General features: G+C 43.0%; 1 protein-coding gene across 1 annotated transcript; it reads right to left on the bottom strand.

The window, feature by feature from the left end:
- Positions 1 to 517: 517 nt before the first annotated feature.
- Positions 518 to 15,914, bottom strand: LOC141139833 (uncharacterized). Its single transcript, XM_073626354.1, has 2 exons — positions 15,806 to 15,914; positions 518 to 4,422 (listed from the first exon to the last, which is right to left on the bottom strand). Exons 1-2 carry the CDS (start codon positions 15,806 to 15,808, stop codon positions 2,800 to 2,802), a joined length of 1,626 nt encoding a protein of 541 aa, XP_073482455.1. The 5' UTR covers positions 15,809 to 15,914; the 3' UTR covers positions 518 to 2,799.
- Positions 15,915 to 16,344: the final 430 nt, after the last annotated feature.

The raw sequence follows: 16,344 nt of genomic DNA, 5'->3' as shown, positions 1-16,344 counted from the left end.
AAGATTCACGGCATAAAAGTTACCACGCCACCTGTTGATGCTTGTCAGCACTTTATGGTTTGCACATTTGCACCTTTTGTCAGTTGGAAGATCTTATCACTTCTGGACTGTGATCCATTTGCACTATTTGCAATTTTATATATATGGACTTTTATTGCAGCATGCTGTTTTGATCATACACTACTGTCACTTCATTTGTCATCATTGCATGATAACTTTTATAGAAGTATTGGATTTGTTTCTATATATGTCAGTTTGGTATTGGAACAAACACACACTGTTATCTATTTTAGCACTTTATACTTATTTACTGTGGAGCGCAACACCAATCTTTGATTCTTTCAATACTGTTGCTTAGTTCCTAATCTATTATTCGTAATAGAGTACAACTCCAAGTCAAGGCTTCATGTTCAAGACAGTTTTGCACAATCATGAATTAAATCTAACAAAGGAAGGAAGGAAGCTGACTCTCCTTGAAGCGTGGGGGTAGAAAAGTATGTATTGATCAGTCCATTAATACAGCTACAATAGTAATTGCTTTAATAATTAGAAAACATTAAATCTTGCATGGTATATACGCTTCTGTGTGAGTTGCTTTTATAAAACTTGTTAAATAGCTAATGTCTTTTTGATGAGATTAGTACATGTATTTGTATATTTCAACTGTGGTATGCATAAACTGATCTAAAAAAAAAAAAAAAAAAAGAAAATAGAATTCTATGACATCCAGAAAGTCAATACTTGAACCTAGGGTAATTTGAGTCAAATACAATAATAAAATGTATACACTTTAATATTTCACTAATTTACAAAAAACAGTTCATTGAGTTAGGAAAATTAATTTGCTCCCTAAGTTCCGGGCTGTAGCTTGGCCTTTAAAGCAGTTCTAAACCCAAAACCAAAAATGTAATACATTGCAGCTTACCAGTCATTAGATGTGGTGGCTGCATTAGTTTTCTTTTTTATTAGGCTTTTTCTCCTTTATTTTCTCCTGGTGATCTGGCCAGTACCACACCTTCTGTATTAGAGTGCCCCCACTCTAGATGAAGGAGCACAGGTGGCACATTTGGACAGCAGGAAAAAACACAAGTGTAGCGCTAGCAAAATGAATGTCCAATATGTAAAAAACGTATTAAATTAATACTTCCAAAGGTAAACCAAAAAAGGCATCCGTATGTATTAAGTAAGGAGTCTTTCAAGAGACTGAACACTTCAAGAAGACATCCAGCAGTCGTGGGCTGTGTTCTCCCGGCCACTTTTCTTCCCCGCTCCAGTGGCCAATGTCCTGCAGCAGCCGCCCGGGTCACACTGCCCTGTCTGTGGCTCTGTGGCTGCGCTCTCTCTCCAACCCACCGGTGCCGATGCCAGCCATAGACAGTGAATGGAACTGTCTGGTCTCCTAGCAACCAGGGACGCGATGAGTGAGAGAGCGTGGTGTTAGACTCCACCCCCACTTCGCACCCACATCTTTACAGCGGCTCCTGAAAGGGACACGATACCGCCTGGCTTGTTCCATCTACATCGTCCCCCTGGTTTTGGCATCCACCTTTCAGAGGGATACAGCATCAAGCCGGTTTTTCCACCAGTATCATCTCTCCAGGTCGTCCAGAGTCACTCACCACCTAAGCCCTATCTGACCCAACTCGGCGTATGCCCTTTGGGTCCATCCCATCTGGTAAGCCTCTTCATCTTCAGGTGGTGGTGTGTTTATTTTCATCTCAGATGTCTTCTTGAAGTGTTCAGTCTCTTGAAAGACTCCTTACTTAATACATACGGATGCCTTTTTTGGTTTACCCTTGGAAGTATTAATTTAATACGTTTTTTACATATTGGACATTCATTGTGCTAGCGCTATACTTATTGTGTTTTTTCCTTTTGTAATACCTTGTTGGTTGTGTTAGCTGCTGTTTTCTTTTCTGTGTAGGGCAGCGCAGAATTGTTTTGTACACATTTGGACAGCAGCTTTGTTAATCTGGGGGAGGGGAGTTTTAGATGCTCTGGCAGATTTAGATTTATATTCACTAACAAATTGAAAGTGAACTCCAGCTAACGCTAAGCTGTTACAACAAATGTTTTTTTTTCTTTTGGGATAAAGGTTTTACATGGCTAAATAAAAGCTGATCATTGTAAGTACCTGTTATTGGTAAATGACGTGTCTCAACCCTCTAACTGCTATATCTGCAGAAGCGCTTATTCTGTTGAAAATCAACAGACTCACTGGCCAGATACAGAAAAGAAAGCCAAAAAACAGAAACTAATGCAGCCATCACATATAAGAATTGGTAAGCTGTAATATAATAAATGTTTGCTTTTGGGTTTAAGGGCCCTTTCACACAGGTGGACCGATCGGTCCTCCTGTCAGTTTTTCAGGTGGACCCAATCAGACCCTCCAGTCTCCTTTATGAAGTGACGGATGTCAACAGACATGTGTCCGTTGACACCCGTTCCTATCCGCTAAAAACAGGCAGATGGAGATCTGTTCCCCATCTGTCTAGCTGATCAGATCAGATTGGCAGTTGGGTGTAAACATGCAGGTGGTCTGTTTACATCTGACCATCCACAGAGGAGAGTGGTCTGTGTGTGTGTCTGCTCTGCATAAGCAGAGTGGACACAGACCAGCCATCCACCTGCTCAGCAGGGATCAGTGGACAGATTCCCAGCTGAGTAGAGGAACTGCAATGGAGCCCGCCCCATGTGTAAGGGGTCTAATATCATTTTTTAAAATTATTTATTTATAGACACATAGAAGTTTGTACATAAATATCCTTTTAGGGTCTGGAACCTGACAGAACTGAAATATTATACAGTAGTAATGGTGAAGGTTAAGTTCGCAGGACACAAAACTTCTCCCTTTGTGTTGAAATGACTGTGTTTGATTGGTGTGGTCATATTCCATATAGACACTTTAACATTAATATCTTTACATGTCAATACTTCACAAAAAATATTTATACTACCATCATATAAGTAACGACCTTTGCAGTCTATGACAGGTTCCTCAGCAACAGAGTCCTTTGTGCCTACTGTCTCTATACTCTTAAAAGATGGGTTCTGGGGAACATTTCTAGGTAGAGTACAATTAAGTTCTCTTATTTTCACAAGCTTCACCAGTTTTCCTTGGAGATGCGGTGGCCCCTCGCAAACCATACCTGAAAGTTGAGTTAAATCCTGATTTTCAATTATCCAGTTTCTAAAATTAGTCAATGAACAGTTACACCACCAGTGATTGTTTTGAAGGTTCAGAGATATTAAGTTGTATAATTCATCAAATATATCTCCTGCAAGCATGGTCAGGCTGTTGTTCTGTAGACTGATGACAGCTAGATTAGTTACATTTTTGAATGTGTTTTTCTCTATAATGCGTAGATGGTTGTGGTCAAGGTAAAGGTGGGTGAGAGACTCAAGACCAATAAAAGCTGTGTTCTGTAATTTTTCAATTAGGTTTTTAGACAGAACTAAAGTTTGCAGTTTGTCTAGGCTTGAAAAAATACGTCCAGGAATGCCCTTCAGTTGGTTCCCACCTAGTGATAGATGTATTAAGTTTTCCAAATCATCAAAAACTCCGGAAAGGAGACATTTAATGTGGTTTCTCTCAACAGTTAACCATGTTAGGTTGTGCAATGTGGAAAATGGATTAAAATCTAGATGTTTTATTGAGTTGGAACTGAGGGTTAACTTCTTTAAGGATGTCAATTTTCCAAAAACGGATTGGTAAATCTTGCTTAAATGATTTCCATTTAGTGTTATCTCAGTAAGGTTTGTTAACATATCAAAGGTACCGTGACTGATTTCAGTTATGCGGTTGTTGTTGAGATGGAGAATACGCAAGTTTACAAGTGGCTTAAAAAGATCGGTAGACAATTTTACAATGTCATTAGAACCAAGATTAAGTTCTTGTAGGTTCACCAGCTGATTGAACAGTAAGGAACAAAGGTGTGATATATTGTTACCTTGTAATGCAAGTATTTCTAGTTGTGTGGTCTTTTCAAAGAATACACAAGGGACAGTTTTTATGGCATTGTGTGTGATGGTAAGTTTTCGAAGTTCTGTGAGTTCATTTAGCATCCCAGGTTTCAGTTCTGAGAGAGGATTAGCTGAAATTTCTAAGTTGGTTAAATGAAGCAGCCCCTTAAATGCATTTGGGTTGATATTATTTATAAAGTTGCTGATAAAAATTAACTTTCTTAAACTTCTATATCTTGCAAAGCCCGCACTTGTCAACGTATCTACGGATGTTTCCAAAAACACAAGTTCGGTGACATTGGTGGGAATATCGATAGGGATCTGCATAACTGCATCACCAGAGCAAAAAACTTTAACTTCATTAAAGCAGTTACACTTAGATGGACAACCCAATGCAAACTGTGAAAAGGCGACAAGCAATCCACATAGAAAAAGGACTCTCGACAGCGTGTTTTCTACCTAAAATAGATGCACAGAATAAATATTTGGGTTAATTTATTGCACATAAATTATACACTAGCTTTACAAACTTGCACCACAGTACTTCTTTAGTGAAGCACTAAAAAAAATGAAACTATAATTTAGGACAGGTCATATACAATTATTTATAATAAAAACATGCTTCAATAAAACTCAATAAAAATTAGGCAATTTTGAGGTGAAAAATCTTTCCTCTATTAAAAAGGGAATGTCCCCAATTATTTATGATGCAAGCTATGTGTATTACACTCTACATGTTAGCCAGCTAATTTTCCTCTGTGTGCCTGTCTGAAAGCATTTTCAGCCTATGACTAGGGACCTACCTTTGCTGACTTAAGCACTAAGCCCCACCAACTGCCACCTCTCTGTCCAATGAGTGCCTTAATGGCCAAAGACTGCACTCTCATTGGACAGGGGAAATGTAAAATGTGTATTTGAAGTCGTGCCTCTAGTAGCAAAGTGAAAAAGTGAAATTTAATAGACAAACAAAGGGTTTTCTGGCTAACAAAGGCAAACTTTTAAAAGGACTAAGAAACTCAAGACTCAACATTTCATATTCCTGATACAGTTGTGCTCATAAGTTTACATACCCTGGCAGAATTTATTATTTCTTGACCATTTTTCAGAGAATATGAACAATAACACAAAAACATTTCTTTCACTCATGGTTAGTGTTTGACTGAAGCCATTTATTATCAATCAACTGTGTTTACTCTTTTTAAATCATAATGGCAACAGAAACTACCCAAATTACCCTGATCAAAAGTTTACATACCCTGGTGATTTTGGCCTGATAACATGCACATTGACACAAAAGGGTTTGGATGGCTAATAAAGGTAACCATCCTCACCTGTGATCTGTTTGCTTATAATAAGTGTGTGTGTGTATAAAAGGTCAATGAGTTTCTGGACTCCTGACAGACCCTTGCATCTTTCATCCAGTGCTGCACTGATGTTTCTGGATTCTGAGTCATGGAGAAAGCAAAAGAATTGTTGAGGGATCTGTGGGAAAAGGTAGTTGAACTGTATAAAACAGGAAAGGGATATAAAAAGATATCCAAGGTAGACCAGGTAGACCAACTAAAATTTCAGCCACAACTGCCAGGAAAATTGTTCGGAATGCAAAGAAAAACCTACAAATAACTTCGGGTGAAATACATAACTCTCTGAAAACATGTGGTGTGGCTGTTTCAAGATGCAAAATAAGGAGGCACTTGAAGAAAGATGGGCTGCATGCTCGAGTCCCCAGAGGTAAGCCATTACTACGCAAATGCCACAAAGTATCCCACTTACAATATGCCAAACAGCACAGAGACGAGCCTCAAACCTTCTGGCACAAAGTCATTTGGAGTGATGAGACCAAAACTGAGCTTTTTGGCCACAACCACAAATGCTACATTTGGAGAGGAGTCATCAAGGCCTATGATGAAAGGCTGTTTCATCACGGAGGTGGATCGCTGATGTTTTGGGGATGTGTGAGCCACAAAGGCACAGGAAATTTGGTCAAAATTGATGGCAAGATGAATGCAGTATGTTATCAAAAAATACTGGAGGAACATTTGCATTCATCAGCCAGGAAGTTGCACATGGGATGTATCATTGAGCCACTCTGGGGAGATCTCAAACGTGCAGTTCATGTAAGACTGGAGGCTTTTTGCCAAGAGGAATGGGCAGCTTTACCACCTGAGAAGATAAAGAGTCTCATCCACAAATACCACAAAAGACTTCAAGCTGTCATTGATGGTAAAGAGGGCAATACACGGTATTAAGAACTGGGGTATGTAAACTTTTGATCAGAATAATTTGGCTAGTCATTATGATTTAAAAAGAGTAAACACAGTTGATTGATTCAGCCAAACACTATCCATGAGTGAAATAAAAGTTTTTGCGTTATCATTCATATTCTCTGTAAAAATGGCCAAGAAATCATAAATTCTGCCAGGGTATGTAAACTTATGAGCACAACTGTATGTACAGTGCCTTGCAAAAATATTCACCCCCCCTTGACATTTTTTGTGTTTTGTTGCCTCACAACCTGGAATTAACATGGATTGCTTGAGAATTTGCATCATTTAATTTATAGAACATGCTCACAACTTTGTTTTTTTTTTTTTTATTGTGAAGCAAACAACAAATAGGACAAAATAACAGAAAAAGTCAATTGCATAACTATTCACCCCCCTAAATACTTTGTAGAGCCACCTTTTGTAGCTATCACAGCTCCAAGTCGCTTTGGATAAGTCTCTATGAGCTTGCCATATCTTACCACTGGGATTTTTGCCCATTCCTCCTTGCAAAACTGCTCCAGCTCCTTCAAGTTGGATGGTTTGCGCTTGTGAACAGCAATCTTTAAGTCTGACCACAGATTGTGTTTGAGGTCTGGGTTTTGACTAGGCCATTGCAACACATTTACATGTTTCCCCTTAAACCACTCAAGTGTTGCTTTAGCAGTGTGTTTGGGGTCATTGTCCTGCTGGAAGGTGAACCTCCGTCCTAGCCTCAAATCACACACAGAGTGGTACAGGTTTTGCTCAAGAATATCCCAGTATTTAGCACCATCCATCTTTCCCTCAACTCTGACCAGTTTCCCAGTCCGACTGCTGAAAAACATCTCCACAGCATGATGCTGCCACCACCATGTTTCACTGTGGGGATGGTGTTCTTTGGGTGATGAGATGTGTTGGGTTTGCGCCAGACATAGCGTTTTCTTTGATAGCCAAAAAGTTAAATTTTAGTCTCATCAGACCAGAGCACCTTCCTCCATACATTTTGGGAGTCTCCCACATGCCTTTTCACAAACTCAAAATGTGCCATTTTGTTTTTTGCTGAAAGTAATGGCTTTCTTCTGGCCACTCTGCCATAAAACACAACTTTATGGAGCGTACGGCTTATTGACGTCCTATGTACATATACTCCAGTCTCTGCTGTGGAACTCTGCAGCTCCTCCAGGGTTACCTTAGGTCTCTGTGCTGCCTCTCTGATTAATGCCCTCCTTGCCTGGTCCGTGAGTTTTGGTGTGTGGCTGTCTCTTGGCAGGTTTGCTGTTGTGCCACGTTCTTTCCATTTGGTTATGATAGATTTGATGGTGCTCCTAGGGATCATCAAAGATTTGGATATTTTTTTATAACCTAACCCTGAACTTGTACTTCTCAACAACATTGTCCCTTACTTGTTTGGAGAGTTCCTTGGTCTTCATGGCAGTGTCTGGTTAGTGGTGCCTCTTGCTTAGGTGTTGCCACCTCTGGGGCCTTTCAAAAAGGTGTGTATATGTAATGACAGATCATGTGACACTTTGATTGCACACAGGTGGACATCATTTCACTAATTGTGTGACTTCTAAATGGTAATTGGTTGCACCAGAGCTTTTTATGGGCTTCATAACAAAGGGGGTAAATACATACGCACATGCCAATTATAAGTTTTTAATTTCTGAAAAATTATTTTTATATATATATTTTTCTAATTTTACTTCACCAACTTAGACTATTGTGTTCTGATCTCTATCACATATAATAGATTAAAAAACATTGAACTAAAGGCTGTAATGTAACAAAATAGGTAAAAAGCCAAGGGGCGAATACATTTGCAAGGCACTGTACCTGCTGTACCATGTACTTGTATGAAAAAGTATCCTGTTCTCTTTGTATTCCTTCCTTTGTGTGAAATACCTGATGATCATATGAGTTCCCCTGCTTTCCTATTTCAAACTGACTATACTTAGGTAGCACAGTATTCAGTTCTCTAGGTGTGCTGGGAACTGAACCTGCTCCCCTCCAATGAGCAAACTTGTCCTGACCCCCCCACCCCTGCACATCCATTAACTGAGAAGATCAGTGTGCTGAGATTTCTCCTCCCCCAGCTCTCTGAGCTCCTTATACAGCTGAAAACAGAGGGTATGTGATCACTTATAAGAAAGGGGAAAATATACACAAAAGTTTTACCTTTCATCTCTATTTTAAATTTAATGGGTTGTTTAACAAGGTGAGGGTTCACCTTGTAAAGGGCAGGGTCACTATTACAAATATTGTGGCACCCTACAGCTTACCCGACAGGGTTCCCCCCTGAATTCCCATGGGCTGTAAACATTTTCTTGAAAAATTCTTTAATAGCTTGGGACAGGAAAAATGAGGCATTGCAATATTATACATAACATACATGTTTTCTTATTTTATTAAAGTTTTCAGTTATATAGGACAGAATTCAAATTTAATTTAGACATAAAGGAGCAAGTGTATAAAAAAAGAATCATTTACCTATGTGTGAAGTACAGTGTATATCCATAGTATATCGAAGGTTTACATTTTCCAACTACTGTACAGTACGTATTTACTTAGGTATTCAGTTACATCAAAAAATTATAGTTAAAGTTTAGGTGGTCATATATTCTACTTTTGTTTTGAGGGTCACATCTATGTGCATATTGTTCTTGTTACACTTGCTAAACGTGAAGAGGAACTGGCTGACTTTGGCTACGTTTGTACCACTGTCTGTTCAATAAAAGCCATCTGACCGGCTTCTGTCAAATGGGCATGCAAGAAAACCAGCTTTCGATCTGCACTTCCAGTCAATGGCTGCAGTGCTGATCAGTGTATTTTGATGGAGGGTAAGAATACAATAGTGCAGCTATAGAGATCGCTGCATCCACATCGCTTCTGTGGACGCTGAGATCTGTGAGGGTTTTGTATTTACCCTGTTTTAGAGGTGCAACATAATGCACAATCCACACAAAATATACTGTATATCCCAAAATAAGCACTGTTCATGGGGACTGTATGAGAATTAGGTCATTAAGGACTTGTGGTTGAGAGAACTTGTAGTTAGCAAACACCAGCCTATGGCTCAGTGCCAGACTGTGGCCTTTCTCCTGCTGCCTCTGATAGCTAGACTCTGGTTATCTGAGCAGATAGGAAGTCACAGCCCAAGAAGAGGGCACTGTCCTCCACTCCTGCCAGCTCCTGCAATGGGGGTAAATCTGTAAAGGGCCTTATAGACAGCTCTGGATTTCCTGGGCAAAGTCACACACACCAGGCTCCATCTTCCCTACAAGTACAGGGCAGAAGCTGCAACTGGCTAGAAGGAGCCTTGCAGATTTACCCTCATTCCAGAAGCCAACAGAAGAGCAAGACATTGACGTCTTGACGTGATATGTGAACTGGAGGTTTTTGTTGAGTGCCTGTGTAAGCTGGAGACTGACACTGCAGTGAAGTCTGGGTTGCAGGCAGGAGTGGATGGAAGAGAGAAGCAGGGCCGGTCCTAGACGGGGTGCACGGGGTGCAGTGCACCCGAGCGCCAGAGAGGTGCTCCCCTCCCTCCTCCTCCTCCTCTTGTTTGTGTCCAGCGCGCCTCTCTGCCGGTGTTCTAAGAAGAAAGGCGCCGCTGTATTAACTGCTCAAGCCGGAGATGAGAAGGGAGGCAGAGCGGCTGGTCTCTGTGTGGAGAGAGACCAGCCGTGAGTGATGTCGCGCACGGGGGGAGGGGGGGAGGAGCGGTCCGTGCTGACACATTCTCCTCCTCTCTGTGTCTCTCACTCCTGCTGCCTGCTGTGTACACTTCTGTTCTCCACCCGGGCGGCGCGGCTGCACACTGTCCTCTCCTCTCCAGCTGCCGCCCGGGTGTTTTTATGTACTGTACCCTAATGGAGGGGGGGGTCTGTACTAATGGAGAAGGGGGGTCTGCCCTGGGGGGTCATTACTAATAGAGGGGGGTCTGTACTAATGGAGGGAGGGTCTGTCCTGGGGGGTCTGTAGTAATGGAGGGAGGGTCTGTCCTGGGGGGTCTGTAGTAATGGAGGGGGGGTCTGTCCTGGGGGGTCTGTAGTAATGGAGGGGGGGTCTGTCCTGGGGGGTCTGTAGTAATGGAGGGGGGTCTGTCCTGGGGGGTCTGTAGTAATGGAGAAGGGGTCTGTCTTGGGGGGTCTGTAGTAATGGAGAGGGGGTCTGTCCTGGTCGGTCTGTAGTAATGGAGGGGGGGTCTGTACTAATGGAGGGGTGTCTGTCCTGGGGGGGTCTATACTAATGGAGGGGGGTCTGTCCTGGGGGGTCTGTACTAATGGAGGGGGGTCTGTCCTGGGGGGGTCTATACTAATGGAGGGGGTCTGTCCTGGGGGGTCTGTAGTAATGGAGGCGGGGTCTGTCCTGGGGGGTCTGTACTAATGGAGGGGGGTCTGTCCTGGGGGGTCTATACTAATTGAGGGGGGTCTGTCTTGGGGGGTCTGTACTAATGGAGGGGGGTCTGTACTAATGGAGGGGGGTCTGTCCTGGGGGGTCTGTACTAATTGAGGGGGGGTCTGTCCTGGGGGGTCTGTACTAATGGGGGGTCTGTACTAATAGAGGGGGGTCTGTACTAATGAAGGAGGGGTCTGTCCTGGGGGGTCTGTACTAATGGAGGGGGGTCTGTACTAATGGAGGTGGGGTCTGTCCCGGGGGGTCTGTACTAATGGAGGGGGGTCTGTCCTGGGGGGGTCTGTACTAATGCAGGGGGGTCTGTCCTGGGGGGGTCTGTACTAATGGAGGGGGGTTTTCCTGGGGGGGGTCTGTACTGAGGAAGGTCTGTACTGAGGGAGGGGTTTATACTTAGTGCGGGTTCTTCACTGATGGAGGGGGTCTATACTTAGTGGAGGGGGGTCTGTACTGAGGGGCGACTATAGTTGGTGGAAGGGGGAGTGACCCCAACCCTAGTGATGCCAATGCAGCTGCGGGCTCTTCTTTCCCCCCTCTCCCCCCTCCCTCTCCCCCCTCCCTCTCCCTCTCGCGCACGCTGCTGTACTAGTGAGCAGCGCTTGCCAGCACAGCTGCCCACTATGTATCTTCCCCCGCCTTCATATGCCCAGGGAAGAAACAGAATAGAAAAAGGAGCAGAGAAGAGGATTGTGGGACATGTAGTCCCGAGGACTGGCAGCCCCACTGTAACACGGAAACTGGAGCTCACACAGCATGCTCAGCTGAATGGGAGAGAGAGAGCCAGGAGTCCGGGAAAGCTTTCAGGGAAGTACACCCAGGACTCCAGAGGGAGAGGACATTGCTGAGGGAACCCCATCAGAGAGAGAACCCCGCTGCCCTGCGCCACCAGAGGGAAAGCCACACAGCCTAGCACCATCCCTGGTGGAGAAAGGAATGGAGTCATTGTCAGAATACAGATCTGGGTGCTATCCAGCGGAGTCACCACGGGCAATTCAGAGTGAGTTAACTCCTGATCAGAGGAACCGTTGCTGTATCGCTGGGTCAGGTGAGAGGGTCGATTGGCCATTATTTACTAACGTCCATAGGAAATGCAGTCTCTGACCATCTCCTGTACTATGTCTGCAGTCTCTGACCATCACCTGTATTATGTCTGCAGTCTCTGATCATCTCCTGTACTATGTCTGCAGTCTCTGATCATCTCCTGTACTATGTCTGCAGTCTCTGACCATCTCCTGTAATATGTCTGCAGTCTCTGATCATCTCCTGTATTATGTTTGCAGTCTCTGATCATCTCCTGTACTATGTCTGCAGTCTCTGATCATCTCCTGTACTGTGTCTGCAGTCTCTGATCATCTCTTATATCCTGTCTGCAGTCTCTGACCATCTCCTGTACTATGTCTGCAGTCTCTGATCATCTCCTGTACTATGTCTGCAGTCTCTGATCATCTCCTGTACTATGTCTGCAGTCTCTGATCATCTCCTGTACTATGTCTGCAGTCTCTGACCATCTCCTGTACTATGTCTGCAGTCTCTGACCATCTCCTGTACTATGTCTACAGTCTCTGATCATCTCCTATACTATGTCTGCAGTCTCTGATCATCTCTTATATCCTGTCTGCAGTCTCTGACCATCTCCTGTACTATGTCTGCAGTCTCTGATCATCTCCTGTACTATGTCTGCAGTCTCTGATCATCTACTGTACTATGTCTGCAGTCTCTGACCATCTCCTGTAATATGTCTGCGGTCTCTGATCATCTCCTGTACTATGTCTGCAGTCTCTGATCATCTCCTGTACTATGTCTGCAGTCTCTGATCATCTCCTGTATTATGTCTGCAGTCTCTGATCATCTCCTGTATTATGTCTGCAGTCTCTAATCATCTCCTGTATTATGTCTGCAGTCTCTGATCATCTCCTGTACTATGTCTGCAGTCTCTGATCATCTCATGTACTATGTCTGCAGTCTCTGATCATCTCCTGTACTATGTCTGCAGTCTCTGATCATCTCCTATACTATGTCTGCAGTCTATGATCATCTCATGTACTATGTCTGCAGTCTCTGATCATCTCATGTACTATGTCTGCAGTCTCTGATCATCTCATGTACTATGTCTGCAGTCTCTGATCATCTCCTGTACTATGTCTGCAGTCTCTGATCATCTCCTGTATTATGTATGCAGTCTCTAACCATCTCCTGTACTATATCTGCAGTCTCTGATCATCTCTTATATCCTGTCTGCAGTCTCTGATCATCTCCTGTAGTATGTCTGCAGTCTCTGATCATCTCCTGTAGTATGTCTGCAGTCTCTGATCATCTCCTGTACTATGTCTGCAGTCTCTGATCATCTCCTGTACTATGTCTGCAGTCTCTGACCATCTCCTGTAATATGTCTGCAGTCTCTGATCATCTCCTGTATTATGTCTGCAGTCTCTGATCATCTCCTGTATTATGTCTGCAGTCTCTGATCATCTCCTGTACTATGTCTGCAGTCTCTGATCATCTCCTGTATTATGTCTGCAGTCTCTGATCATCTCCTGTACTATGTCTGCAGTCTCTGATCATCTCATGTACTATGTCTGCAGTCTCTGATCATCTCCTGTACTATGTCTGCAGTCTCTGATCATCTCCTGTACTATGTCTGCAGTCTCTGATCATCTCATGTACTATGTCTGCAGTCTCTGATCATCTCCTGTACTATGTCTGCAGTCTCTGATCATCTCCTGTACTATGTCTGCAGTCTCTGATCATCTCCTGTATTATGTCTGCAGTCTCTGACCATCTCCTGTACTATGTCTGCAGTCTCTGATCATCTCTTATATCCTGTCTGCAGTCTCTGATCATCTCCTGTAGTATGTCTGCAGTCGCTGATCATCTCCTGTACTATGTCTGCAGTCTCTGATCATCTCCTGTATTATGTCTGCAGTCTCTGATCATCTCTTATATCCTGTCTGCAGTCTCTGATCATCTCCTGTACTATGTCTGCAGTCTCTGACCATCTCCTGTACTATGTCTGCAGTCTCTGATCATCTCTTATATCCTGTCTGCAGTCTCTGATCATCTCCTGTACTATGTCTGCAGTCTCTGATCATCTCCTGTACTATGTCTGCAGTCTCTGATCATCTCCTGTACTATGTCTGCAGTCTCTGATCATCTCTTATATCCTGTCTGCAGTCTCTGATCATCTCCTGTACTATGTCTGCAGTCTCTGACCATCTCCTGTACTATGTCTGCAGTCTCTGATCATCTCCTGTAGTATGTCTGCAGTCTCTGATCATCTCCTGTACTATGTCTGCAGTCTCTGATCATCTCCTGTACTATGTCTGCAGTCTCTGATCATCTCCTGTACTATGTCTGCAGTCTCTGATCATCTCCTGTACTATGTCTGCAGTCTCTGATCATCTCCTGTACTATGTCCCCAGTCTCTGATCATCTCCTGTATTATGTCTGCAGTCTCTGACCATCTCCTGTACCATGTCTGCAGTCTCTGATCATCTCTTATATCCTGTCTGCAGTCTCTGATCATCTCCTGTACTTTGGCTGCAGTCTCTGACCATCTCCTGTATTATGTCTGCAGTCTCTGACCATCTCCTGTATTATATCTGCAGTCTCTGATCATCTCCTGTACTATGTCTGCAGTCTCTGACCATCTCCTGTATTATATCTGCAGTCTCTGATCATCTCCTGTACTATGTCTGCAGTCTCTGACCATCTCCTGTACTATGTCTGGGGGCTCTTTCTAACAGACTCTCTAACAGAAGCCCTCTCTGTGTGCATCAGAGAGACCCCCCTCCAGGTCTCATTAGTGTACTCTCTTCCTGTATTTTCTTTATTAAAAGATCACAGGAGGATCCCAGGGTAACAAAGACTTCTTAGGGGAGCATCTCTGTGTTTGAGTCGTTGCCATAGAAACATTTGTAAAGGGGAGGAGTTGGTAAGATGACCACGCCCATGTGGGGGCGCCAAAAATATTTCTGCACCCAGGCGCCGGTGACCCTAGGATCGGCCCTGTCCTGTACCATGTCTGCAGTCTCTGATCATCTCTTATATCCTGTCTGCAGTCTCTGATCATCTCCTGTACTTTGGCTGCAGTCTCTGACCATCTCCTGTATTATGTCTGCAGTCTCTGACCATCTCCTGTATTATATCTGCAGTCTCTGATCATCTCCTGTACTATGTCTGCAGTCTCTGACCATCTCCTGTATTATATCTGCAGTCTCTGATCATCTCCTGTACTATGTCTGCAGTCTCTGACCATCTCCTGTACTATGTCTGGGGGCTCTTTCTAACAGACTCTCTAACAGAAGCCCTCTCTGTGTGCATCAGAGAGACCCCCCTCCAGGTCTCATTAGTGTACTCTCTTCCTGTATTTTCTTTATTAAAAGATCACAGGAGGATCCCAGGGTAACAAAGACTTCTTAGGGGAGCATCTCTGTGTTTGAGTCGTTGCCATAGAAACATTTGTAAAGGGGAGGAGTTGGTAAGATGACCACGCCCATGTGGGGGCGCCAAAAATATTTCTGCACCCAGGCGCCGGTGACCCTAGGATCGGCCCTGGAGAGAAGCTTGTTGGAGAGTGCAGAGCTGACCTGAAAATACACAGATGCCTCCTGCAGCCACCAAAATCTGTCTCTTCTGCCTGCCAGGCTCAGTGCTGCACCAGTAATCACTCATCTTTTATTGATTCCCAGTTTAAAATAGCTTGTTATGTTCTGATTGGTTTGCATTCATGTTAAGAGCCCAAATACTAATACTGTGCATGCAAAAAATGTCTGCTTCAGGGACTTTTACTGAGCAACATAACATTAAAACTGAGAATTAGAAATATGCAGGGAAGAGGAGTTGTAGCTTAAGAACTTATCAGATTTCACCATTTATTTTGGAGAAACATTGAATAAAAATTCTGATGAGCTGCTGTTGAGGTTTCCGAAATTTTTTGACAAATATTTTTCTTACTTAAATTTAGGATGAATTGTTTTATCGATTCATTAGATGCAGTAGGTTTGACACCAAATGCTAGTGTTCAAGTATTATGTTAACAGCCAAAGACACTGGTAAACTGACATAAATAAAATAAAGCAAACAGCACTTAAATCGATTATAGAATTGTTAATTTGTTAACAAAAAAAAAACATCTGCCTAATCAAAACATAGTATAACATGGGAAAAGGTTGAAAATGACGTACCATTTTAACTGCAATCTGTGAAGCATCCACCCAGTTTATTGATCACGCAGGCACTGAACTGACTCATTTAAAATCTTACAACAGTAAGTAAAAATATTACCAGGATCTGAACAAGCAGTTTCCAGAGGGCGGGGAAACTGTTTTTTTTCTTTTCTTATCATAATGTCAAAACAATTCCTGAAATAAGCCAATGTGTGTTCCTGCTGACTAATTCATAGGGCAGTTTGACCTATGATTGTTTATGAAGTCGGAACCTGTTGCAAAATGGAAACTGCTAGCTTAACATGGTTAGAATGTAAGATAGATAATTTGACTATGGAATACCATCTTTTATTAGCAAAAGGCAAAAGGATCCTTTATTTTGTAACTGACCAAAACGTAGACCCTTCACAGTGTTTGACAATGTTTTCAAATCACTTGAGACAGCAGGACATACAAAAAAAACCCCAACATGGTGGTTAGCATGGATAATGTAACAAGACACAAAAAAAAGAACCACAGGTATTTTCAACAGTGTTGGTTCAGGCAGGGGTGCATAA

The sequence above is a fragment of the Aquarana catesbeiana genome, linkage group LG04 (assembly GCF_042186555.1).
Source record: "Aquarana catesbeiana isolate 2022-GZ linkage group LG04, ASM4218655v1, whole genome shotgun sequence".
Lineage (NCBI taxonomy): Eukaryota > Metazoa > Chordata > Amphibia > Anura > Ranidae > Aquarana > Aquarana catesbeiana.
This window is presented reverse-complemented; position numbering and strand designations above follow the sequence as displayed.